Source organism: Halictus rubicundus, chromosome 6 (genome assembly GCF_050948215.1).
Source record: "Halictus rubicundus isolate RS-2024b chromosome 6, iyHalRubi1_principal, whole genome shotgun sequence".
Taxonomy (NCBI): domain Eukaryota; kingdom Metazoa; phylum Arthropoda; class Insecta; order Hymenoptera; family Halictidae; genus Halictus; species Halictus rubicundus.
Genome location: NC_135154.1, coordinates 19,780,402 through 19,807,688, shown reverse-complemented (window position 1 = coordinate 19,807,688; position 27,287 = coordinate 19,780,402). Strand labels below are relative to the sequence as shown.

The following is a 27,287-nucleotide window of genomic DNA, read 5'->3' as shown; positions in this document are numbered from 1 at the left end:
GTGTCGGGACTTGCGACCACGCAGGCCAGCTGCTGGCAGCAGTCCTCTCTATGGCTATCTTTACAATTAACCATCGACAGGGGGTTGACTCGCATTCAGAATTATAATCTATGAAAAACGTCTCGCTATAATAGAACTTACCGTGGGCGACTAAAATCCCAATATGCAAACGTCTGCTTTGGAGATTGGTTAAAAATACGACAAACAATAATTCAAGTACGACCGTACACATTTAGTTGTTGACAGAAATTTCCAACAAGTGGTAGGTTTAGTGTTAAAATGATTAAAAAAGGAAACAAGCGTCCACGTACCTCCTACATCTTGCAATTATAATTTTCCATAAAAATCCGCAGTCTATTAATAAATATTACTGGCGCGGGATTCGGGATGGTCGTTGTTGCAAATAATTAATTTCCTGTTACCGAAAGGGGAACGTTCCCACTGGATTCACGTGATGCAGCCGTGTTAATTGTTAATCGATATCGAGGAAACAGTTCGATTGGCCGGCTAATTGAAGAATTAACGGATCGCAGGGAAAGAGACTCCGGTGAACGTGTAGATGTCTGTCTTCACCCCCTTCGCACCCTGTCGACGAACATTAATTCGAGCACGTGCCAATAGTGTTTCGACCACCGGGCCATCGACCATTTCCAGCATCGCTATTACTAGCGATAGTCTCGGAGGAACAGCCGGCAGTCGGCGGTGCGTGCGACACCGGGAAGGGCGTACCTGAAGAGTCGCAGGGTGCAGAATGCAGCTCCGAGTGCAGCTTGGCGGAACTTTCGAATATCGACATTGCCTGAGACGTGAAAATTAATCATTTCGCTTGGAGAATTTTTCCATCGACCATCAGAACAGGAGAAGTTGATGGGAGTGAATTTGGCTTCCGTATCGTTATCGTAAGCAATAGCATTATCACTAAAAATAGTTGTTTGTCTGCTTGACACGCAACGGTGCAAAGATATTTGCGAAGATATTCATTCTTTGCCTTGTTCATCCGTTACGTTAATTGTTTAATCTTGTCTTCCTTTAGTTTTTATTCGATTGAGAAAATGCGGGACGAATGGGGGTTGAGAAATAATTTAATGTTATTTTATTCTTCTGGTTCGATATACGTTTTCGAAATGTTTCTATCAGTCTTTTGAAACTGAGTCCTCCAGGATATAAATTCCATTTTATTTCTGCGAAGTTCGCATAGTTTCCTGTAATTCACTCCGGCAAACTGAGTAAACTAGATTATTTTTACTCGGCTAAAATCTTTAGAATATTTTATAATCTAATATCAACGACTACTCGGTCGTATAATGCGACCAACGTCTTTTATTCGGACCTTGGAAGATAAGAGGTCCGGGACAAATGGAAACCGCAATAAGACGTCGAGGAAGCGTTGAAAAGATGCGAAAGTTCTTACCGTGTTCGCACGGCGAACAGGAGTATCATTTCGGCCGATTACACTCGAGTCTCGTCCTAACAACGATCCTCTCAATCAGATTAATTAATTAGGATTCCTTGGTGGCCAGTGGTGCTTGAGAAGGTTGGATCAGGCGGCTGCTGATCGAGGCTTGTCGGCGGAATATGAAAGAGCTGAGAAAAAGGCAGTGGGAGAGGAAGCGGGACAGTTAAATCAAGAAGTGGCAGATAAGAAGGCTTCGTGTACGATCGTTGTAAAAGGGGAGCGAAAGATCGACGAGGAGAGTCCCGTCAGTCCCCGAGGAGCGCTCGTTGCGACAGCTAGTCCTACCGCGTCCTCCTAGAAAAATTGACAAGTATCCGAGTCACCTCGGACACTCCGACAAATATTCTGAATAACAATTGCACTCACAAAAAATTCTAAATACAGCTTTTCCTTTTTTTGTTTATTTTTTTTTCTTTTTTCTTTTTTCTTTTTTCTTTTTTCTTTTTTCTTTTTTCTTTTTTCTTTTTCTAAAGAAGTGCACGTTCCACGAATATTAGAAACATTAATCATGCGGTTCTTATGACGAAGTGGTCGTGGGATCAGCAAAGACGAGGAGAGAAGAAATTTTGAAGTTGTTTTGGAGATTTTTCTGTCAGGAATAAATTGGAGAAATTAACGAGGTAATTTGTCGCTGGTTCGTTATCGCAGTGCCTTTTTAAGTTCGATCGTTCGAATGTGCGCGAGGAGAAGTTGTTTCGGAGGATTTTTTGCTTGGGATAAATTAGAGAAATTAAAGAGATCATTCGTTTTTGGTTTCTTTTGTGATTTGATTCGTTTTCTGTGCGTCCAATGCAATAAGAGAAGTGATTTGATGACGGAAGATTCTGGGATAACGAGTTGCCGTATCAGTGAATAATTGTTGGAAATTCGGAAAACAATTGACGTAGCAAGGAACTGGAACGAGCGGATGATAAATTGCGAATTGAAACGTTTTTCAGAGCATCGCGAACAATCATGAGTGATTAATTAGTGTGCTGTGGTTGGTCAGGACACAGTGTTATGCTTTTTTCGTTCGTTCGTAAGTGAGTTAACAAGTAAATTTCCACGGGAAAGAATTAGAAGACAAGCGACTATTCACTTGGTAAATATTAAACGTCATCGATACGACTACCGTCGAGAAAAATTCTAATTAATGAACTGTACGAGCACTGTGCTAATTAAAGTAAATTTAACAAAAGAGCGGCATAGATGTAGATCCACATCCACACCATTCAGATTAAATGGGAGCCATTTTGGAACTACTAAAAATCAATTAACATGAATAAATAAAGGCCAAAATCATTCTATTAACAGAAATAAATGCAAACAACAAGGAAACATCCAGTCACTGTAGATTAAATTGGGGCCATTTTGGGGCCATTTTGGGACCACTAAAAATCAATTAATATTAATAAAGCCAGGACCAGAAGCTTTCTACTATCCAGAACAAAATTGAACAACGAGAAAACAGATCTAAACTGTACAGATCGAATTGGGAGATTTTGGGGCCACAAAGAATCAATTAATTTCAATGAAGCCGTGTCAAAGTTCATCACGCTCCTGATAATCCTGAGCCGGTAGATATCGCTCGAAGGTCCCAAATAGTTTTTCCGGAAGGTCAAACCCGTCGAGTGTTCGAAAGATTGCGAGGGAAATTTTTGGAGCGGAGAATGGGAGAGAGAGAGAGAGAGAGAGACAAGGCCAAAGGTCAGGATTTCCTGACTGGCGATTGTCGCAACAAGTTCAAAGCTCATTGCCCGATAGATAGCGTTTTTCGTCGCGGAAAGGTTCGACAAGAAGGGACTCTCGTCTCGAAGAGAAAGAGAGAGAGAGAGAGAGAGAGAGAGAGGAGAGAATCTTATGTTTTTTCGATGTCGCGGGAGACCGTGGTCGTCGCAAGAAAATCAGAGGAGGATAGACCGCTGCAGCCGCTAACGAACGGGCAAAAAGAAGAAACGGAGAGAGAATGAATTCAAGTGGCTCGCTGGATAAGGAACCCTCGTGTATTTAATCGTTCCAGACATTGCCAGGGATCGTCTGACAGACGGACGCATGTAAATCGCGAACGGTTCGCTCGCCAATAAAAGTTCGCGCGGCGTGCTGCTCGATTTTGCACGGCGGATTTGCGGAATTCGCTTCCCGGAACACCCGCGGTCGCTCTAATTATTTGAAATCGAGTAATTCGAGCTTGAAGATCCTTGATGGCGCGATGGTTAGGCTGGGTTAGATCGCACATTTATTTAGCTCGATTTCTTGAGGTTCTCCCGTAATCTTATCTCATCTCTACAATGTGTATGTGATTCGAAGTTCCAGGAACCGGGTGGTAGTGTCTTTGATTCTTGTTTGTTTCTGTGTTTAGGTATTGCTAATTTAACGGAGGACCACTGAGAAGGACATAGGAGGGAATCAATGTAGTCTTATTGAAAAGATTGATGTACTTGTGAGAGGGAGAATCCTAAATGAATAATTAATTTCAAGGATTTACACCATGATAGATGTTAGAAGGACGACGTAAGTAATCCATAATTTATTATTAAACTGCGGAGTTTATGCGTTTATGGTAAAAACGATTAGGTGCAATTTGAAGCCGGAGATGGACTAAAAGAATTTGAGAGCTTCAGTCTATCGAAGCATTTAAAAGCAAGAATGAAATTTCTGTTTCGATCCTGTTCATTGTAATCGATGCAAAGAATTTTTGTTACGCATAAAGATTATTCATTATACATATAATAGATTAATTCTTTTCAGACGATAAGTAGAACACAGTATGCAAGTTAATATTTTCATTAAACTGTCAATTGCATCTATTTGTCTATAAAGCATTATCAATCAAGATTAGTGGTGTGAAATTAATTTGCACCATTTGAATTTAATTTTCGAATTGGAGAACACAGTAGATTTTGGATGTTTGTACATTTCGCGCAACAGATTGATGATTCGTTTATTTTCATTGATGCCTTTGTACGAATAAAGATTGGAATGTTTTATGCGACGGCTAGAAGACGTAGTAAATAAGCTCTCGTTATTAAGCGCAGGTGTTCGTTAATGACGTTTCGTTTTCACGGAAGCGTGCCCGCCCCGTTTTGCATTTCACGTGCTGGAAACGAGCCGCGACGAAAGAGTGCGTAAACACTATAAAAATGGACGGATCGGTGACGAACGGCACGATTATCGGAGTCGCATTGGGAGGCGAGAGTGTGAAACACTTTCCTCGATGGGTCACCATCGTTGCAGCTGTTTGCGCGATCATTTTCAGCATTGTTGGAGTCGCGGGTAAATTTCTCATTTCAATTGAAACCAGTAAGATTGTTTGAAAAATGATCGCGTTCGTTTAGGGGAAGATATTCGGTATTCGATATCGAGGGTTCCGGAGACCCTCTGGTCTCTAGTTTCCTTCAGAATAGGCTATATTATTCATGATTCAGTCTATCAAGGAATTAGAGGACGCTTGTGTGTGCTCGCGATGGTTGATTCTTTAATTAAACGTTCCAATTCTGCGGTCAGACCAACTTCTGTTGACCCATGGCTATTCTTTGACGAGTTATGACTATTAACACCCTTAACTCGGGCCACGGAGTGTCATCAGGAATTGGGATTATTAATGTCTCCTTTTTTAATTATCCACTTGGGTGCATTTGTATGCATTTGTCTTCCAAGGTGCAGGCTACTCTTTATTCTTTGTGCGATCATCGAATTCGCTTATTAAGACAGAAATGTTGTAGATTTTATTCTCATAAAAATTTCAATTAATTTCAATAGTAACGCCTAACTGAATACTTCCAATTTAAGATTTTATGCAAATTACAGGTAATTTGGTGACAGTGATCGCGTTGCTAAAATACACAAGACTGAGAAGACACGCGACGACAGCCTTCGTGATCAGTCTGAGCATCTCCGATCTAATTTTCTCGGCAGTGAATCTCCCACTGACTGCGAGCAGATTTTTGCGAGAGGCCTGGGTGTTAGGCGAAACACTGTGCAAAATATTCCCGTTATTGTTTTACGGGAATGTCGCTGTCTCGTTGCTCAGTATGGTGGCGATCACGATCAACAGGTTCGTATGAATCTTACCGAGTTTAATAAGTATCGTGCAAGTGTTACGATCTAGTTTACTTTTAAATACGCTGACTGAAATCTATACGCAAGATCAATTACACAAACTCAGCATTCTGTTCCTCGGCGAGGAACCTAATCACCTTCTGCTCGTCCCAATAGTATCAAATGCGCGATGAATCAGGTTCGATGATGCGCGCCAATCGATCGTTCTTCCGATGATAAGCTGTGTCTTCGCGGAGGAGCAAGTTCTGCGACATTCTCGAACAATTTTTCATGTTTGCCGTGTTTTCTACTAATTTATTATGCCACTTGCCCCTAATACTCGCGTTTCTTTCAAATTGTTAATTACATCCGATCTTGTAATTATACAAACTCTTCGATCATTTCAAAGTTCCCAAGCAATTAAGGAACATCCTAGAAACGAACCATGCAAGCTCTTCACAAACTACTAATGATCAGTGATTAGACTGCTAATGATTTATGAGAAAAGCGTAGGAAAGAAACGCAAGAATTTTACAATATTGTCGTGTTATTTTTATCAGTTTATTTGATCAAAGATTCGCAGCCTACTGATGCCACCGTTTCATTTCAGGTACATCCTAATATCAAGGTCGGAGATGTACGCGCAATTGTACACAACAAAGCGCATAATAATCATGCTAATCACCATCTGGACCGTCAGTTTCTCGATCCTCCTTCCACCATTGGTGGGCATCTGGGGTCAAATGGGCCTAGACACGACAACCTTCTCTTGCACGATCCTGAAGAAAGATGGCCGCAGTCCGAAAAAGTTTCTCTTCGTTCTAGCGTTCCTCGTACCTTGCGTAGTGATCAGCGTGTCTTACCTATGCATCTACTGGCGTGTAAGGAAGAGCAGGAAGAACTTGGAAGCACACGGAGGCGTCTCTCGAAGAAAGACCAATGGTTTCCAGCGAAGAGAGGACTCCAGAGTAACGAGACTGATGCTGACCATTTTCCTGTGTTTCATTCTTTGCTTCATGCCTCTGATGCTGGTTAATGTGATCGACGACAAGATCCACGTGCCGATTCTGCATGTGATCGCCTCGATCCTCGCCTGGGCATCGTCTGTGATCAACCCTTTCATTTATGCAGGCACTAATAAATTGTATAGAGAGGCTTACAAGCAAGTTTTGTGTCCAGTGTCCAGCAAAACGCCGACCATCGGACCTAAACCCACCCATTCGCACTCGAGCAAGATCTCCTCGCCTCAGGCGACCTGAGATTGATCATCGTTGCAGGATCCGAGTGGTGAGAGGGTCGCTTTGTAAACGCGAACAACTGCTCCGCGAATTTTGAACGCTCCGAGACTTACGAACAGGTGTTCGAGGATTTTCGTGGAAACCGAACGTTTCGTTTAATTTACCGTAAACGGAGAATTGAAATTGGGACTCATGCCGTTTGTGGACGTATAAATCACGCTGTGGTCTTCTTCGGTGATCCTTGTGGAAGCTGAGAATGGTGCATTTAATTTAGCGTAAATGGAGGACTCGCATCGAGACTCGCATAGAGCTATTGATAGAGTGTGTTTGACCGAAAGCTTTGCGAATCGTAACGTGTTAATGAACGCGGTTCTAAATGTCACGGACAATTTTCAAGATTGAAAATGACAGAGGATAGCGAAGAAATGATGGTTCCTGATCAGACCTTTTTTGAGATCAATTCATCGTTTTTATATCGACGCGAAGAAACCTTGTCAGTTGCAATTGTTTATTGCAACTTGTCCAGTGCATTCCGTCAAGGCAATTATACAGATGTATGTATAAGATGAATAATAATGGTAAAAGACAAAGCCTGGAGACTTTAGAGTAATTACAGTTGTAAGCAGTTTATAAAGTTTGTAACAGTGACCACGAAGGGAAAATATGTAAATAATGTAAACCCTGTTGACTGCCGATGCTAATTACTCCGATTACAACGATCGGATGTCAAGTATATACGTTGTTTAGAGTATTTCAACGATAACTACGAGGACTGGATAGTCGAATCTTTATTAATTTATAGATCTGTTTTAAGTAGTGGATAAATAAACTTTTCTATTCGTCTTTACGGTACAATTATTCGAGAACTTCTCTAAAAAGGAGATACTATATACGTAATAAATGATCCCTAATTTGTTCAACTAGTGAAAATAGTACCAAAATTATAAGATTTAATATTTATTTTTATTTAAACCATCGTTTTATTTAGGCGCGGATGATTCGAGCCGCGAATCACGGAAGGTACCGTGTCCAATGCGGCACGAATCATCTGCTGCTGAAAATGTGAAAATAGCGCCACTGGACGTAGCGGCAAAACGCTCAAACTGTTAGCCAAATTTACCGATAGTCGATAATTCTTTTTTCCTTTTTATTAGGAAAAGTTTTAAATCTGTTCTGATGCATAAGCCATGTAATGTACATTCTTGAAGAAGACGGTGGAGCCCTCCGTGGCAAGCGGCTGAAGCTATTAGTATGTCGATACCTTAATAGGTGGCGCCGCTACGATACGTCTATTTTTAACGTATCGACGATGTTTATTTATCAATCTCACGATTCTGCCACAGATGGCGCCACCATCTTCTTCATGGAAATTTCCATCAGTCGGTAATTTTGTTTACAAGTTTGATCGTTTTTCCGCTACGTCAAGTGGCGCTATTTTCACATTTTCAGCAGCAGATGATTCGTGCCGCTTATACACGGTGTCCAATAGTATTCCCGGAACGATATAAACAATTAATTAACCCCGAACATAATGAAGGTATTAATCTCCTTAGTAATGATAATGACGCGTCGTGACTCTAAGGAATTATTTATCCAATTTATTCAATTCATACTTGTACGGTCTAGGCACAGATAAAAAAAGCGGAACAATGCACAGTTAAGACGGAAGCAGCGGAGGAATTAGATCAGAAAATGATTAAATTAGAAAGCGTCGCGAGGCCTTCGTGTCGGTGAACGCCTCCTTTATTTCGTACAGCGGATGCTTTCGTAATCTCGATGCTCTCCTATGAAAATTAATTAACGCTAACGAACGCCTGGTATCAATGATTAACGCGAGGATTTCTCCGAATCAGGGACACAAGTTCGATAACCAACCACGACCAATCCTTTTTTTTTTTTTTTCACGACTAATAATTAGCTCACTGTCAAAAAAGAACAATTTTTCGGTTAAATCACACACTTGGCACTTGACTATTTTAACCATTTTAGCGACCATTTAATAATCTTGAACGTACATTGTTCAGAATCATGGCAAACAATAACAATATTCATTACGGCAATATTCAGAGACTTCCAGTAGGTAAATCGTCAGAAATGCTAATAATTTAAATGGTTACTCAGAAACGATATACAAATTGTTACGAAGTGGTCGCTAATGACCGCAACGTTAATGCGACCGTTATAAACAAACCGTATAAAAAGAAATTGCTATGATGTCTGCAACTGTTACAATTTCTTTATATTTACGTTATTTAATAATATTCTTAATGTTTAATAATATTCTTATTTCCTTTATATTAATATTTTTTTATCCTTTATATTAATTATTGTTAGGTTTTAAACATTTGATTTTTCACGAAATCACTTTTTTAAACAAGAAATAACCGATTTGTCTTTCTATTGCTCCTTCGTTATTTGAAATTCTTTTCACTCTTTCTTGGTCATTTCAAGTGATTTCTCTTTACTCGCCGTTTGTCTGTCGAAATTCATATTTTTACGGCGAATGAGTTCGCTCTAGGATTCCGCGATCCGAGAGCGGAGTCCTCTCGCGATTGCATAACAATGATTCGTGCAAGACTTGCCAAATAAGTATGCCTACCTTCAATTACGAGTTCGGGTCACCGTAATGAGGCCGAACCACACCAATTATCCACGGCTTCCGCGAATCAGCTCGGAGAAAAAGCGCGATAATCCTGGATCGGAGAGACAGACGCGTTCTCGTTGCATTCTAATCGAAGCGTAACTCCGTACATGCACGCACACATCGGCACCTGCGCGGCGTTATAATTTGTGATATGAATTAAAATGAAGCCTTTGAACGGTGCTCCCAGTCTGCACCGAGGCTCGAACCGATCGCCAACGATTGTCGGACAGGTGAATCGGACATCCTGTGGACAGCGTGATTTCCGTGCGGCCAGGTGTCGATAGATAGATCACAGTTCGCAGATCACAAAACACAGTTCGTCGTCTGAAGCCTTTTATCGATCGTTGAATTATTTTTGTCTCATACTTCGAAGATCGGTGCTTCAGATTTTGTTCCAAGTGAGTTTTTTCGGAAGATATTCAATGGAAACAGTGTCCTCTTTATAGACTGTCTTCGTAGACTCGAGAAAATTATTCCAAAAGCTATTGTTTCGTAGGAATTTGTTCAGTAGAAGTACGTTAAGTGCGTCAGAAACCGCAGTCCGATCATTAGAGACCCGATCTTCGATCGTGATGAATAACAGTGTGTGTGTGTCAATAATTTATATTAATTCCCCTCGCAGTTTGAACACTTGCTACAGTCATGGCTACGAAGAAGCTATCGATGCCTTATCCATATTGTTTGGAGGAGATCCTGAAGAACAATCCGGAGATCAAAATGTCGGACATCGAGGTATTGAGGGAATGGTGCGAAAAACAGCCACATTTGCCGAAGATTGTCGATCTTCTTCTGGTGCTGTTTTTGCACAGCAATTACTATAGTATCGAAGCGGCAAAACACACCGTCGAGAACTTTTATACTCTTAGATCGCACGTGCCCGAGTTCTTTTCGAACAGAGATCCCTTGGGATCGAAGGAGCTTCGGCAAGCTTTCAATGTCGTGTAAGTGTGTCCATTCCACATTTTTAAACAAGTATTTTTTACTGATTTTTTTTAGGCGATTTTCTGCGAGATCGAAATTTTTCTGAAGCGATCGACAATGGAGTTGAAAATCGCCAATTTTAGATATTGCGTGTCACGACAGATGGTAGTCAAGCCACTTACCGTGTTAGTTTTAATTGCTTTAGAATCTGACTACTCCTTGCGGAAGAATAATGTTTACAGAATTATTGTCTAGCTTACTCAACGCTGATGGAAATACGTTGTCCGTGGTTCGTGTTATCGATTAAACATGAGATTAAAACCTGTTGTAGAGAAGATGAATAAGGTATAATAATCCGGTTGTAAAGAGGGGGAGTTTCTAATTACTTTGAGATGGACATAGAGGGATTGTATTAAAAAAAAAAAGAAAAAAGAAAAAATGACGTTGTCAACGGTGAAACATGATTGAAAATTAACAATATTTTTATTTTACTTTAATCACGAGGAATTTTTAAGTATACACGAATATATCATACCTTTATGAAAGAATGATATTATTTGTTTCTAATTCTGAAAAACTAATGCTGTGAAATTTGTTCTTATATAAAAATTTAAATTTAATTAGTGGCTAGAGGTTAAGACTTAAATATTGGAGTATAATGATCATCTTCTAGGACCACTGTTTAGCAGACTGTTGAGTTAACATGTTTTCTTTTTAAAAAATCGGTGAACGAATCATTTTATAAATTTGTCACACAGGGCCGCCATTGGACTGCCCCAGTTGTCGAAGCAAGGCTACAAAATACTGTTCGGGAAGCTGATCGATCCCGATCCATCTCGTTATTCATTTGACGATACTACCAAGTATTTCTTCATGGTGTCCGACCTGGTGGCCTTGCAGGCTCAAACTGTTGATGGATACATTTTTATTGGAGACGCAGCGAACGTATCTCTAGGTCATGTTGGCAGAATAAGTCCAATGGGGATGAAGAAATTAGTAACGTATGTCCAAGACGCCATACCGGTTCGATTGAAGCAGATCCACTTTATCAACACGCCGCCGGTAATGGATGTAATCATGAACATGGCGAAGCCTTTCATGACGAGAGATCTGTGGAGCTTGGTGAGAATCATTCTATTTACAGCAGCGTCCCGTTCAGCAAGCCTCGCGGCAAGCGGCAAGCAAGAGCGCTCGCCGCGCCGGTGCGAGCGTGGATTCCGGGGTAAAAGTTATCCTCTCTCTCCAGCACCGGAGTATGCACGACAGAGACGAAACGCGTCACCTGACCAGAGTTCTGCTAATTCAATTACACAATTGAAATACATTGTTTTTCAATTATATAGTAATTCAACTACGTCGTAACTGAATCGCACGATTGAAACCTTTCACATAATTCAATTACTAATATAATTCAAATACAGCTCTTCGAATTATAGCTCAGAACTTTGAAGAAGTGCGATATATTTTTATGTTTTTCTTTCATATACTCGTTTGTTGTCTATGCGGTGTATTTTCCATTCCTCGTCCTCATTCATAGTACGTAATGCTATTTTATGTAATTCAATTACAAAGTATTTTGTAATTGTACTCTAATTGCAATTACGAATTACATTGTAATTTAATTGAACGAAGATCAGAATTATAAATTACAATATGACTGAATTACTGATGTAATCGAATTACTTTGTAATTATAATTCCTGGAGCAATTCCATTGTAATTCTGCACAACTCTGCATGTGGTTGCCCGCCAAGTCGCTTATGCCCGGGGCAACAAGTTCTCTGCCCGCACGGGCGATAGCTGAACAGGACTGATTCACACGATCCACGCAGTTGCATTAGTTACCGGTGATGATTCTACGATTTCCTTACATCTTTGACTCCTACTGGAGGATTTCTTTTGTTTTAAACAGTATAATGGCAATTTCGATAGAAAACAAACAAGTTACCCCGTGGAGAAAACAACAAATGTCCCATCTTCGCTCAAGTGTTCACAATGAAACATCGATCACCGACTAGAATTCGTTGCCTAACAAATCTCTAATGAGCTTGTTTTTACAATCAAACATCTGTTACTTAGTATCGCTTCTAAACCGTCAAATCACGAATCATTTAACGATTGAACAACGCATAATTAGTGTTTCAACGGACCGTGTTTTTTCAGATACATTTGCATTCCTCGTTGGAATCACTGGAGGAATACGTTTCTCTCGACATTCTGCCAAGCGATATCGGCGGAAAAGCAGGACCATTGTCAAAATTCCACGAGGACCAAATAAAAGAGTTGGATAATAATCGCGACTGGTTCATCGAAGAGGAAACAGTGGCACGAGCCGACGAGTCTCAGCGTGTCGGCAAAAGCAAGACTGCGAACGATTTGTTTGGTGTCGAAGGAACGTTCAAGAAACTCGAAATCGATTGATAAATCATTTCCTCGGTCTACAATTTCATTTGGTAAACGGGTTAATTTTAAGCGACGTATTTATTCCAGCGTTCTGAAGTCCACCTTCACCAAAGTCTGGCAGATTTCCTACCGGAGGCAGGACTTTCACCACAGTTAAGAAATTCCGTTTTTGTGAGAACAAATTTACGTAAAAGCCGACCGAAATTTTTATTCCGTTCCCAAAATGGTGAAAACAGAATCTATTTTACTGTAAGTGGACGTACAGAAATATAAACTATTGTTAAGCGCATCTGGTAGACAATAAAATCGTACAGAGTTTGCTTAATTTGTGGTTTTGAGAATTTTTCGAATTACGGTCTCAATAATATTTGATTTGTTACTCAAGATTAACAGAATAAATTCGACAGAATTTTTCACCGCGCGAAATGCACTCTACTTTTTTTCATCACATTCCCTCGATTATTGCAATGTAAAAATTAGCATAGGTATGCAGTCACGTTTCTTTTTTCTTTTTTTTTTTTTTTTTTTCTTTTCTAATCGTTTTACGCAATCCGAACTGAAATAGCGCGGTAAAAGAGTATTTAATTGAATATGATTGGGCTCAATTAATCCGAACTTCGCGTGCTAATACCTTTCATACATTAATATGTATGATTCCTTCAAAATTACAGTGTGCCGTGGTTCTTTTTTACATAATACTTTTTTTTATAACGCGACATAAAAAATTTTTTTTCTTCACCATTATAATTGCCCCCTGCAATAGTGTCACTTTGTCCTCTGAAGTTTTCCGATAGGACTGTAAATACGAAAGATATTTAGGTGTTCCCATTTATGTGGGACACCCTGTATAATTATTGTGTCTCAATTTCACAACTTCCGAACAAGCAAGTAGCTCGGAGCAAGTTCACTTTTTCCAGGCTAAAAACGGGAAAAATGATCGACACTCGCGCAAACAAATAGCCTGACATAATTACGGGTTTTGTTTGCAAGAACATGCCACTTGTTTTTGTTCCTTGCGGAAGCCGCTATGTATAACTGGTGTAATACTCACGCGAGTTTCCGCTGGCTCAGGATGAGTAGAAGAAATCCGTTCTGAAAAAGTAGGTAGTATTGCTACACCGAACTGGTTTTGCCAATTTTATTTTATTGTTCTCGAAGCGTTTGTTGTTAATGTATTCTTTGAATGTCCCTCCTTTAATGAGTATTTTTAATGTCCCTTCTTTAAAGTCCCTTGCTTCTAATTTTTTAATTTTCCCACCGATCTGATAAACATTGATCTACTCGGTAAATACACTGCGAATTTCTATGTAAAATAAAAATGTTCTCGTAAGAATCTTAGTAAGTCGAAAGTAATGTCAAATAGAAATGCGTTCCTTCTCTTAACAATTTTAATAAGTTGAAAACAGTCACAAACAATATTCTTAAATTCTTTTCACTGTTCTACTTTCTTGAGTTTAATCAATGAAATTAATGTTGTCCTGAATGAATGAAATCCGCAATGTACCGACAAATTAGTTTAACATTAACAATTTGCACACATCGCACACGATTTAACAATTGCATTTTTTCCCCAGAATTGAATTGCGTGAGAACAAATTTTTAATTTAATTCTTAAGTTTTATTTATATCTTTTTTTTTTTAATTTTTGATTTAAATTAAACTTTTGAAAGTATCAATGTCTCAATTTCCTGAATAGTGCACAAGTCAATGTCTCAATGAGTTGGTTGCCGATGGTTTATAAATCGAAGTAGAAATCAGGGTGGAAGGAATGTGCAAAAATGGTATTACGATTGTTTCTTTTTTTTTTTTTTTGTGGCCATTGTGCGATTTTCATATCATCTTGGAATATGTAATTTGATGGCCGCTGGTCTGACGACCCAACTATGTAGTCACGCAATACGTGATTACATGATATTAGCTTGTCCCATCACATTTTAAGAGGACGATTGCGATTGAATGTCTGCGGGAGTCAGTACCATTCAAACTACCGACCAGATCGTCTACGAAATCAATCCTCTTTCGGTGCTCAACTGAACGAATCAGTTGCCTCTTCCGCCATTTGCTCTTTGAATTCTTAACATTAAACCTACCAAGCATTAAAGGTATGTGGTAAATATTGCCTCGTAACAATGGCATCAATAACTTTATTCGGATTGTCCGTAATTTTCAATACAATAGATGCTTGGACAAGGAAATTTATTCCATTATTTTCCTCAAGTGAATTTTTATAATTGCAATAGATGTGGAATAAAAAAACCGGTCATTCGACTGGTGGTGGGCTTGGTGTCAATTTTACTAGATAGAAATTTAACAAGACTCGCTCACGTTGTTAGGGTTGCTGTGATTAATTAATTAAGGATCGCAGAAGATGCTGTGATTGAAAGACCACCTCGTTCCCATTGTAAGACGTTATAGAAAATTGTTTAAAACTAAAGGAAATCAAGATGAAGCCAGTGACGTACGAGGAGGAGTTGAAGAGGAATCCAGATTTGAAGGAAGAGGAGATACAGGTATTGAGGGATTGGTTGAAGAAGCAGCCCCATTTGCCAAAAGTTAACGACGCCGAGCTAGCTTTGTTCTATCACAGTAATTACTATCGAATGGAGCCTACAAAGGCAACTATTGATACTTATTATACTGTGAGGTCCCATGTTCCGGAGTTTTTCTCGAATATAGACCCTCTGAGCTGTAAGGAGCTGAGGAAATCCTTTCAGACAATGTAAGTACACGCGTTAAGTCATTCAATTAAGTATTAGTTAAGTAGAACTTTCAAAGATACGATTTATTACTGATCAACAGTGTTGTTTCTGCAGAAAACGAGTCTCTAGAATGACTTGTTACATTTATTTTGATAAATGCATTATTTTATAGAGAAATCAAGTTGCATTACACCATTACAAGTGCACGAATCGCTCGCAAACGTTTGACGGACGTAATTCTCATTTTCGTTTTCTTCTATAGTCATCGTTCTACGTTCTTACGTCTCAATTATCCTCGTTACATGTTGCTCCAGCTACAATTGCATGCACGAATGAACACAACTCCTCGGTTGCTATGCACTCTTCGCGAAAGAATTCTTATTTCCCGGCCAAGTGAACACAATTTTCGTGGTCCACCACTCAACTTTACACCAACGATTTATTAATCAGTCAAATGTTCTATTTTAACGTTTCATTTATTTTTAATCATCATATCGAACACAAATTACACACATTTTTACGCTGCGAATGCAGATCAATTTAAAATTGCTCGAAAACATAGTGATCTAAAACAACTCTGCCATTTTTTAATAAGAACATACAATAAATTCTGAATACTGTAATGTAACAACTACAATTTTTAAGTTGAAAAATTAGGAACTGATATTGTCAGTTCTATTGTCCCAAAAATCTGAAATTACTGATCTTGTATTTCTGCTGCAAGATATTGCAATTTTAATCAAATATGATATAATATAACAACTATAATTTTTAGATAGAAAAATTAGGAGCTAACATTGTCGGTTCTATTGTTCCCAAAAATCTGCAAGTGGAGGTCTTGTATTTCCGTCGCAAAAATTGGCAATTTCAATCAAATCGATTGGGCCTAATGAATCGTAATTACGCGATTTGTACAAATTGTGTTCTCGCAGAACGATCCAGGTGTTGGATATGAGGACTCCCGAAGGATACGCGATTCTCTACGGCAGATTGATCGACATTGAGCCATCGCATTACGTCTACAACGACGGCATGAAGTTTCTCAGCATGGTGGTTGACCTATGGCTCGCCATAGAAGGCACAATGTCCGGTCACATAATTTTGTTCGACATGAAGAACGTTGTTCTTGGACATGCTGCCAGATTGAATCCTATGGGATTGAAGAAGTATCTGTATTACCTGCAAGAAGCACTTCCGGTCCGCCTAAAGGGATTCCATTTTATGAATATCACGGCCGTGATGGATGTGATCTTGAGCATGATGAAGCCGTTCATGAAGAAGGAGCTATTAGACATGGTAATGTACTGGGAATCATTGAAAATGAATCTATGGAAAAATAGAACAGTCTTTCGTATCAATCGAACCTACTGTCTGTTCACTTTAATTATTATTTCCATTTTGAAAGAATTTCAAGAAAGACGAACTGAAAAGAAAAATTACCGAATTGTAGATAGGGGAGAAAATACTGTAATTCTTTTATGAAAAAATGGCGAGAATTGTTTTCTCAGTTCGACAGATTAAGTGACAATGTTCTCTATTTTTTATTTAGCTTCATACACATACAAACTTGGACACACTGGCTAAATTCCTGCCCATAGAAGCATTGCCAAACGAGGCAGGTGGGAAAGCAGGCCCCCTACTCGAGCTGCACAAAAAAAGTGTAAAGCTACTTGAAGAGAACCGGGATTTCTTCGTCTATGATGAACAAAATAAAAGAGTGAACGAGGCGTTGAGGCCCGGAAAAGCAAAATCCGTGACCGACATCTTTGGCGTCGAAGGGAGCTTCAAGAAGCTTGAAATTGATTGATTTCAGTTCTACAGTTGCATATTCATTTATGGCGGAATAGCTAATTGATATTAGTTAACAATTTCGACGGACGAACACTGTGTAGATTGATATTAAATGTAACTCTTTAATATAGACCTAAGTCTTTTACCGAATCTGGATTGGACAGTATAAATTGTTGGTTTTCAATTATTTCTACGAATTAATTAATTTATGGATAATTTTTGATATTTTGGGAGCAAGCACAGATTTTATCAAGAATCGTTTGATCACAGACGAGGAGACGTCTGTGGTTTGATCTATAGATCGAAATTACTTATAGCGACACCCGTGGCAGAATGATCAAGTTACTTTCAAAAAGCATAGCGGAAGCTAGCGCCATGTAGACGGCTCACTTCTTAAGTATGTTCATACTTATCTCAGTCGATAAATTTATAAAATAATTATTTTCTAATGATAAGAAGCGTAAACAATTGTTTTCGCATTAATAGTTTGCAGAGTGAAAAAGGTATTGTATTTTTTAAAATATTTAATACTATGTTTGCCATTCGGGAATGTAAAAAATAATATTATAAAAATGTGAATCAATTAAAATTTGTCTTTCACTGCAGATCGTTGCAAGCTTTTGCACAATTTACAAAGCTGCAGATATCAAAAACTTGATTTCATCTATTCAGAACGCGTTATAATTTCCATTTCATCAAAAATCATTCTAATAATTTCTAATTGAATTATTAGCTATAAACGCGTGAAATTCGTTCAAGAACACTTGACAATCGATCTTCGAGAAAAATGTCAGCCATCAAATGTGATTAATTCGGAGGCTCAAAGTCAAAATTCCAAGTGCAATCATCATCTCTAATGAAAATCATCGGTTCAATAGTATGATCAATATCATAACTAACGGAAGGCATTTTTCCTAAAATTGCAAGTTCACCAAGAATTTTTGAGGCTATGTGGTTCCCAAATTCATGGAGGATATATTTGGTAAAACATGAACAGCTTCGTTGACAGTCCATTTTTATTTTTCGTGGATAACGCGCCGCCTATTTTCGCTGACAATCCCGGCGAGGATCAGAGGAAGATCATTGAAATCTCTGACGTGGGCTGCGATGCCATAACACCGACTATGACTTTACAAAATAAGAGCCAGCATCCTCCTACGAGAACCACCACTGCGAAAAATAGCAGACCGAGGTACGAAGAGAAATCAACGAACAACTATTACAGGGAGAAATGGCGACAGAACGAGGAAGTCGCGAAAAATCTTGGGAAAACATTTTCCACCCCTAAACAAGTTGGAAATGTTCATCGCCAGAGCATCGATGAGGTAAATAAAAGAGCACAAATTCCTATCGATCAGAAATGGACATTTTAATTATTCTGGATCTTGTTGTCTTAGGAAAATTAAAAAATAGAACTTCTTTCAACACCTGCGCGTTGTTTCAATTATTTTTTGTCTAAGAAATCTGTATGTGACATATTTATTTATAGATTTTGTATATTCTAGATGTAAATTACCATTTGTTTTAATTTTCACTCGCTCCCATGGTAAAAGTATAAATTCAAATTAACGAGGTAAATTAAAAAATCGTACTTTCTCCAACCCGTGTGCATTATTTCGACTATTTCAGATTTCCTTGTCTTGGAAATCTGCATGTAACATTTTTATTACCAAATTTTTGTATATCTGAGACACAAATTATCACCGTACGTGAAACAAAAATACAGAAATGACAGAATTAAAGTTAGCGTTGCCCGTGCAAAATATATTTTCTGTTTCACGTGGCACAGTTTTATGTCGAACAATGTAAGTGTGCATTAGATAATGAAACTACCATTATCTAATACCTTCTTGCGGTTTTTGTATCGATCTTGCAGCATCGTTGGAAAAAGCCGACCGCCGACAACGAAGTGATCGACATCCCCACAGCGAAGAAGTCTCCAAACACGAAAGACATCAAAACGAGTCCAAGAATGCCGGCAGAAAGACCCAGATTGAATCGATGGAACAGAGGAAACGTTCACGAAAATCTCCTGGATCTTCCATACGATCATGCAGCAGCAAATTCTGAGAGAAGACCAATGAGTTGTCCAACACGAAAGAGACCAATGACTCTGCAGTCACCCACTCCCAAAACCGAACTCAAAACCGAACCCAAAATCGATTTCCCCCTTAAATCGATCGTCCCGAAAGTTGAGGAGAAATTAATCTTCGATAAGAGGAACACTATGGTGGCTCTAGAACCAGATTACCCAGAAGTCTTCGACCGCAGCGTCTCCAAAGATCGTTGGCAGAATCTAAGAACACCAACATCCAGAAACCTGAAAAACCTGTTCGATGAAACCCTGCAGAAGACTGAAAGGCCATCGAGATATCAGAAAACCACAAAAATCCCTCCAGCGCCAGCGAAGGCAAACAACCCTGAACAAACCATCGAAGATAAAAAATCCGATTCTCGTAAAATCCGATCCAGAACGCGATCTCCGCCCAGCGATCGACAGAAGAGGACTCAATCCCTCCCCAAATCCTCTCGGAAAGATCTGGAACAAGTGGAGAATCAGCAGAATCCTGAAACCATCGAAGATCCGAAATCTCCGGTGCGTCATTTTGATTCCGATCAATCTGGAAGCCTGGATTGTGCTCGATCCATCGAGAAAATCCGGAAGTTCGTGGATCGTGGAGTGGACAGGGACAGCATATGCGACATATTGAAGGTGTCTACATCCACAGATGCAACCTCGATCGACACTGGGAAGAGCGAGAAGATCATCGGTTTCTGGGAGTTCGTTCCGCTGGAAGATGAGAACGATGCACGACGCAAGATCGCTGAAAATAGGAAGACTAGGTGCTTGCTGGATCGTAGAATGTTTCGAGACAATGATTACCATCCTCTGAGAAGACAACTTGGCAACGAAGACGATTATCAAGGGAGTGTCGAGAAAAGCACGGATCCGGATCGACATTTCGTCTCAGAGAACTTGAGGTTACGAAATCCTGCAGATCCAGGAACGATGAAGGAGGATACTGACTCGTCCAGTGATGTTTATAGACGCGAAGAGTCTGCTAGATCGGTGGAAGTTCTTGACAGAATCAGACTAAATTCGAAAACAGAGGTGAACAAAGGATACAGCAGAGAGAAACTGTGCTCGTATTACGACACAGTTGCGAACGAAGGAAACTACGATGAAAATGAGCATGATCAGAGCTGGGGAGAGCCCAAGCACCAACCTAAGCCCGCTCACATGGTAGGTTTTGGGTGGCCAGGCAAGAATCGACACCTGAAAAGAGAGAATGATGCGAAACATGGAGATGGGTGCGAGAAGAAGAAGAAGTTACAGAACGAAGAGAAGATAAGCGGACAAAAGCTGATAGAAAAGACTGCTGCGTGTTTGAAGAGGAAGCTGGAAGGCTCCCAGAAGGAAGGGGTAGTGGAGAAGTCCTGGGGGTTGAATATCGAGAAGAAGATTCGATCTGAAGTGACCACGAATTCGAAATTGCCGATTAGGATTGGCAAACGTCTCAAGTCGAAGAATCCCGTTGCCTCGAAGTTTAGAGACAGTTTGAAAAGCAAATTGCCTGACAAGGAAGACGACAAAGGTCCCGAGTACATCAACGCAGTTAGATCTAGGACCAAACCCAGGATAAAACCTAGCGTAGAGCTTCATAGGATCGTTATAGACTCTGATGACACTCCTGCTTGTCCTATGTCTGTGGACAATGTTAGAACAGCTGGAAGAGTCGAGGATCAGTCTACCGATGGAAGGGGTGAGAAGTTAGGGGAACATTTGAAGTATGCGGAGCAAGATTCGCGGAGGAAGGAGTTTGCAAATCGGTTTTACGCGAGAGGTGGTCAAGGCAATGGTACGATAGACAGAATGGATACCGATGCCTCGAGAAATATTGGGTTTAAGGAGAAATGTTTCTTCCACGTGCATGATCAGGAGAATAGGATTTGTAACCAGTATTGCAAGGGAATGCCTTGCGAGAAGGTGTGCCAATAAACTGGAAATTGAGGGAATATGGTAAAGCCCAATTTTTTCGTTCTTGATATTAATAAATTTTAATGAAATCAATCGAAACGATATAGGCTTAGATAACTGAAATTGATGGTATTCTCGCAACAAATAGACATTCTAACTGACAATTATTCTCACAATATTCATGATTTCCGAATGAAAAAGCAAGTATCGATAAAATAGGACTTATCGAAAAATATTTCTAATATTGCACTTTGCTGGTTTCTGTTTTGTCCAAATTTCTAAAACAAATGTACAATATTTCGAGAAAGTGCACGGTAAGTATTCGTCACAGAAGAAATGGTCAGAGCTAAACATTGATTGGAAGCGACGTATAGCATTCGGTTATGTTCTATTTTGTGGCGGAACGAATTACAGATTTTGTTCCTCGATCACGTTCAAAGTTTCCCCGAAGGGTTCGCTCGGTTTCGCACTCAAACTTTTCCAAGGAAGGTCCGCCGAAAGAGGAGGTTCTGATGCGAAATCTCCAGGGTGTTCAAAGACGAAAATGGCAAAGGACTTACAAATGGCAATCACAGGGCTAAGTGCTAACCCAATCAGGCAACCAGCTCCTCTCTGTTCCTCTATCTTCCGTTCGAAGAGGGGTTACGATTCGACCTGCTCGTCACGATTGTTTTCACGCAGCTACAATAAAATCCTCAATTTATGATTTCGAAGACACACATTCTTACACTGTCTCCTACACTCTTAAAAATACCAATCGAAAATCCAATTTTCTAAATCTGCATCGAACCTCCACATCTAACGTAACGTGTGCGTTTTACTTTTTTTTTTTTTTCAATAGTAGCATCTAGTCACAGTAAATACTCAAACTAATATTAATTTATTAACAAATTCAACGGGAAAATGTTAGTTCTACCGGGCTATTATACATTGTATACTAAAATGAATTTAATGCATTTATTATCTACAAAAATGAGGTGAAAATGAGTTCTGAACATTACTATACGATAATTAAAAGCAATGTCTACATTGCTGTATGCCTGTGTGTTTAATAAATTGCCAAACGAGCGAGTGTGATACGAACAAATATACATTACTTCGTATGGACAAAATCGAACAGGTCGTATATAACGAAAATATTTTATAGCGAATAAAATGAGTGAATTCTGCAGGCAGAATAGCTTCGAGTACAAAGGGTTAAAATTATTAGAAGAGGAACTGTACATTCCTTTAACACCGAACCCTACCACAATCGGTCAGTTGACCGGTTTCAGATTTTTCATTTGACAATTATCGAAGTTACAAAGATGGCTCCATGGGAATTGATGCGATAGATTTCTTTATTCGAGTATATGTTGTAATAAAAATCACACAAAGTCTAAATAAATCTTGTTATTTTCATAAGAAAATACATTCTAGCCAGTTTTATTGCTCGGTAGGTTCAGAGTTAACTTCTGTTTGTCAGAACGGAGTTGGAGAATTTTTATTTTGCAAAAAATTTGTCTGGCCATTATTCATTGGAACAACGTCTAGAACAAATCGTTTGCAGTCCGATCGGAATTTTATCCTGGCAGAACAAGCACAGAAAAGAAGGAAGAGACGGTCTCGATCGTCATTATAGTACCGTGGCTATAATCCCGCGATAGTGACGGGGCTTAAAGCTCGCCGCAGGCCATAAGTCATTCAGTCGGCGAACCGAGGAGAGAAAAATAGGAAGAGTGAGAAAGAAAAAGAGAGAAAGAGAGAAAAGAGGGATAGATCTCGAAACTCGGTGAATCCGAGGGACCCGGTTCTCTCTCACGGATATCCAGAGAGAGAGAAAGAGAGAGAGAGAGAGAGAGAGAGAGAGAGAGAGAGAGAGAGAGAGAGAGAAGTGTCCCCGAAAATCGTGAAACCCACGCGGCCCCTGGGTCGGGTTAATATATTTCATCTAGTGGGATATATCCTCCGGAGGTGCTGGCTTTTATACACCGTGTACGGTATTTATGTGTCGCCGCCTTGCCTAAGCGTTTGATATATGAACTATGAAAGGACGAGAGAACGGAATCGAAGATATCCGACACCGAGGGAACCGAAGAAAGACAGAGACGTTCGCGTTTCGCTTCTTCGGAGAGTGAAAAGCGGCGAAAACAGACCAAAACGATCTTTGAAAGATGCTAGATCGAGCAACGAACTGGAATAGTGTCCGGCAAAAGAGTATGGCTCCGGACGTCTGGCTAGAATTATTTTCGAAATTAATTTACTATAGAGTGGCCGAATGAAAGTAAAGTAAAAATTGGGGTAGAGGATGTGACTCGATGAAAATTAAATGTTTCTTGACTAATCCTTCTTAAATTGGATGAAATGAAAAAGTTATCTGTGATCTAGGTGGCGATTAAAATGAAAGAAGAAATTATCCTTGTACGTGTTCCTTGACTACTTCTTTGACCTTCTTGTGATTCCTATAGAGAAACAGAATAAATGAGCTACGTGGATGAGATAAAAAAATGTTTAAAAAGGTTTTGAATTTATTCGCTGAAACATTAGGATAAAATATAATTCATGCTGTAACAAGATTCAAGCATAATTCAGTCATAATTTTAAAACGTAAGTTAAATAGAGTTCAATGAAATTCAATGTACTCGCAATGAGAATTGCATCATAATCAAGATTTTACAAACAAATTCCAGTTGTCGAATGGAAAACTGTTTTATACATTTGTACATCCATATTCATAGTGAGAAATGTATAATCAAGACTCTCTTCGGACAAACAAACTGAAACTCGTCTATACAGACAGTTTTGGGGATCGATGATAGATGGGGTCATCGATGAAAATAGGGAAACTGAATTAGGAGCTGAGAGAAGAAAGGGAAATTGGAGGAAAATCCAGCATGTTCCGCGAGGCAGCGAAATGAACTTAACAGGAGAAACAGAATCGAGAGGGCACAGTTTCCGCTAACAGCGTTTGATCTCGGTTTGTCCCTCGGGGGACACTAACAATGCCTTATGCCAGTTCTGCCAGTTCTGCCAGTTCTGCCAGTTCTGGCAGCGTGCGAGAAGTTCGCGAGAAGTGTGTGTCTGTTCCCCGTTCTCTGCCCAAGGAGTTTCCAGGATAATCCGATCACTAGCCAGCTCCCTGCCGACTTGGAGCCTCATTGTCGCGTTTAGTATGGCGTGCGCCGGCATTTGTCGGTATTATGGTTGCAAACGATACAAACGATCCGATTCCGAGGGAGTCGTCAATTTTCCGGATTCGCGGGAATCTCATTCGATCCGCTGCCTTAGGCGATCTTTGTCGTTCCCTTTCTCTAACATCGTTGTTAACAACCATTAGCGTTCACTAGACGCTGGCACATATTCGCAGGGACCAAAAACAACAGTTATTCGAAAATGTTCTACGATAAAAATCATTGATAAAAAATTGATTATTATTGAAATTTAAGATCATCTGCACGAAATGTAAAGAAAAAAAACTACTCGAAGAACAAAATAATTAAAAAATGTCGATTTTTATAATTTTTCGTTACAAATAACAGTTATTAGTGCCCAAAAAATTGGATCCTCCTCGATAACTGTTATCGATGAAGGAAAACCGTTTCGATTGCTCAAAGCAATTATCGATGCATTGCTCAAAGCAGTTATCGATCGCCAACAAGAGAGAAAATTTTCGGTTACTTATAATCCTTATTTGTGACCAATACGATATTGGTCGGTGAAATACTTGTTATTTATTCGATGACTTTTTTCCTTTTTGATTATAACAGTTATGGTCCCCGCTTATTCAATATTACAGTAGAATGCGTTACAGGCATCAAAATTTATACAGCCCCCGGGTAAAGTTGGAAAAAAAGAGGAATTTCGATAGGCGTCAGATAAAATAAATAGGCTGCGGATTTTATGCATTTATATAAAAAATAAGTGGAATTTAATGCAGTGGACGAATTAAATGAATCTGAAAATATCAATGTGCCGGTTTAAGCTGATTTAATTCATTCGAAAGTGAGATTTCCATTCGGCGTCTGTGTGTACAATTTGTAAAGACAATTTTTATTTTGCACAAAGACCCGCAAGTCTATTGATAAAAGTGGAAGAATATTTATATATTCTCTAATTATTTATACTTCTGACGAGTTAAACAATCGTTCCGGGTAGCAGGTGCAAGTGGGAAGATTGTTTAAGGATATCCGAAGCGTCATCAGGTATACATACGTGTATGTACCAGTATCTCCGAGATAACAAGTTCTCGAATTCCGTGAGATCCCGATGGCTCAGGGCCCGAAGCAGCAATTAAAACCGTTTGTCGTTGCATCTTCGGAGATAAATTCATAAGTGCAAGTTGTGTGCAGTTGGTCTCTTGGTTTAGCGACTGCATTTGCCGGTAGCCAAGATAGAAGCGTAGGAAGAAGAGGATCGAAAACTGGCGAGGAACGGCCGCTCGAATGATTTACATATCTGTACCGCTCGGCGCACTCTCTTAAGAATCACTATAAATATGCCGAGAGTGGTTTAATATGCGGTAGCCCTTTAATTTATAACAACTTATTAAATAAGGGCCCGCGGCCATTTACGCGCTCGCAGTGCAACCGCTGGGCCCGGCCGGCGTCCATCGATCGCAATAAATATCCCTTTGGAAATCCTGGATCTCGATCTCGATGTGCTCTCGATCCCCGTGCAAGCTCATTGAAAAATGTTTACAGCTTTATTTATAACGGAACCCGGTCAGAACACAGATTAAATTAGATCACACATTGTGCTCCAGGATTCAATTTTTAAATCGATTGTTGTTTATTCATTATTTTGTTGTTATTGCTCCTGTAACTTTTGCAATATCTTGTCTCACGTATGTGGTGCAGAATATGCGCGTGTGCGTATGTTCTGAGACGAGGATTAGATTTATTTATATCGATGAAATAATCGTTTACAATTTATTTGTATCGTTGCTTTAGTTTGCACAATTTTTGCTTCTTTTGCTACTTCTCTTGCTTCCGGGGTTCGCTACTTTTCCCGGAGGAGAATTTGTATTTCTTAATTACAGTGGTTTCAGTTTTGCGGGGCTTAATCGTTTTTACATTGAGGATTAAACCGTCTGCATTGAATGTAAAGATCGGTGCCACGGTGGTTGGCAAAGAAAATAAATAAACGGCGAAATCCGATGTGCCGCGCGTGTCCGCTTCGTGGAGCGGAATGCTCCTATTAAAAGACGCAGCCACACGTCAAGATAAAAGATCCTGGGGGACGTTTAATAGTTTCCTATAGCCGCAGGCAGTGCACGATTGTACAAATGATTGTGCATCGGTCCGTCGTAGGACAACGGGATATGGGACGTTCTCACGTTCCGACGTGGAAAACGTCACTTTTGACGCGTGTGCCGTTTTATTAACCCTCCGGTGACCGATAGGGTCGCTGGATCCCTATAATCTGACTTTGCCTCGCTTTAGAACTCGCCCATTCTCGTATAAAACCATTCACAGTACTATTCTATTTTTATTATCATATAAAGCCGTCCATTTGGCGCGTTTTGCCATTAGACTGCGAATTTTGCGCATTTATGAGCAAAATGAGCAATTTCAAATTGTTCAATAAGTAAAAGAACGCTAATATATTATTTTTAAGTTCTTCAGATCATTAAATACCGGAAAGAATCTTCTATATGTTCACTGCCTCTTCCAATCGACGTGGACAATTTTGATTTCGTAAGATCCGCAGTCTAATCATTTTCTACTGCCTGAACAAGCACAAAAATCAGTCATACCTACGGAAAAAATTTTTGGTAGCGTTTCTTTACAAATAATAGTTTCGTTTGTAATAGTACTCGTTTGAAACTGTAAATGTACACACGGTAAAATTACGTCACAGATGAAACGTCCTATGGAAACAGTTTATTCGAATAAAAATAAGACTGATTCGATATAATTTACCGAGACATCCCCTATATTATATAAATATAAATATAATGGCTCCGCGATGCTTTTTGGTTTCCAACGAAATGAACAAATCAAAAGTGGGATAAAGGGGTGAAAAGGCTGTGTCGAGTTGTATCTCGAAGCAATACACCCGAGGTCCCTGAAAAATGTGGTTTGTACGTATAAGGTGCATCGTCGAGGTTCGAGGAATTACGCGTGGATTAATTTTCCGTATGTCGATGCCGAAATGCCTCG

The 27,287-nt window shown here is 39.6% G+C and overlaps 3 protein-coding genes across 5 annotated transcripts; all 3 read left to right on the top strand.

The window, feature by feature from the left end:
* Window positions 1–1,924: 1,924 nt before the first annotated feature.
* On the top strand, window positions 1,925–7,628 carry Tre1 (Trapped in endoderm 1). Of its 3 annotated transcripts, none has more exons than XM_076789212.1 (5): window positions 1,925–2,076; window positions 3,795–3,946; window positions 4,504–4,708; window positions 5,243–5,489; window positions 6,084–7,628. In XM_076789212.1, exons 3-5 carry the CDS (start codon window positions 4,576–4,578, stop codon window positions 6,730–6,732), a joined length of 1,029 nt encoding a protein of 342 aa, XP_076645327.1. In that variant the 5' UTR covers window positions 1,925–2,076; window positions 3,795–3,946; window positions 4,504–4,575; the 3' UTR covers window positions 6,733–7,628. The 3 variants fall into 3 exon arrangements, with proteins under 3 accessions (XP_076645327.1, XP_076645326.1, XP_076645325.1); XM_076789211.1 differs by having other exon boundaries at window positions 4,471–4,708; XM_076789210.1 differs by having other exon boundaries at window positions 4,466–4,708.
* A 1,828-nt stretch (window positions 7,629–9,456) lies between these two features.
* LOC143355008 (uncharacterized) lies at window positions 9,457–17,626 on the top strand. The gene is made up of 8 exons (XM_076789443.1): window positions 9,457–9,753; window positions 9,978–10,296; window positions 11,035–11,398; window positions 12,439–12,687; window positions 12,766–12,927; window positions 15,114–15,397; window positions 16,310–16,673; window positions 16,927–17,626. The coding sequence occupies exons 2-8, from the start codon at window positions 9,998–10,000 to the stop codon at window positions 17,182–17,184; spliced, it is 1,980 nt and encodes a 659-aa protein (XP_076645558.1). The 5' UTR covers window positions 9,457–9,753; window positions 9,978–9,997; the 3' UTR covers window positions 17,185–17,626.
* A 126-nt stretch (window positions 17,627–17,752) lies between these two features.
* LOC143354833 (uncharacterized) lies at window positions 17,753–21,874 on the top strand. The gene is made up of 2 exons (XM_076789196.1): window positions 17,753–18,493; window positions 19,045–21,874. Exons 1-2 carry the CDS (start codon window positions 18,158–18,160, stop codon window positions 21,166–21,168), a joined length of 2,460 nt encoding a protein of 819 aa, XP_076645311.1. The 5' UTR covers window positions 17,753–18,157; the 3' UTR covers window positions 21,169–21,874.
* The last annotated feature ends 5,413 nt before the right edge of the window (window positions 21,875–27,287 follow it).

Coding starts and splice junctions, on each gene's coding strand:
- Tre1 (XM_076789210.1), top strand. Junction 4,709..5,242: donor CAGCATTGTTGGAGTCGCGG/GTAAATTTCTCA, acceptor TGCAAATTACAG/GTAATTTGGTGACAGTGATC. Junction 5,490..6,083: donor GTGGCGATCACGATCAACAG/GTTCGTATGAAT, acceptor GTTTCATTTCAG/GTACATCCTAATATCAAGGT.
- LOC143355008 (XM_076789443.1), top strand. CDS start 9,998: ATGGCTACGAAGAAGCTATCGATGCCTTATCCATATTGTTTGGAGGAG. Junction 12,688..12,765: donor GAACGTTCAAGAAACTCGAA/ATCGATTGATAA, acceptor TATTTATTCCAG/CGTTCTGAAGTCCACCTTCA. Junction 15,398..16,309: donor AGGAAATCCTTTCAGACAAT/GTAAGTACACGC, acceptor GTGTTCTCGCAG/AACGATCCAGGTGTTGGATA.
- LOC143354833 (XM_076789196.1), top strand. CDS start 18,158: ATGAACAGCTTCGTTGACAGTCCATTTTTATTTTTCGTGGATAACGCG. Junction 18,494..19,044: donor ATCGCCAGAGCATCGATGAG/GTAAATAAAAGA, acceptor TCGATCTTGCAG/CATCGTTGGAAAAAGCCGAC.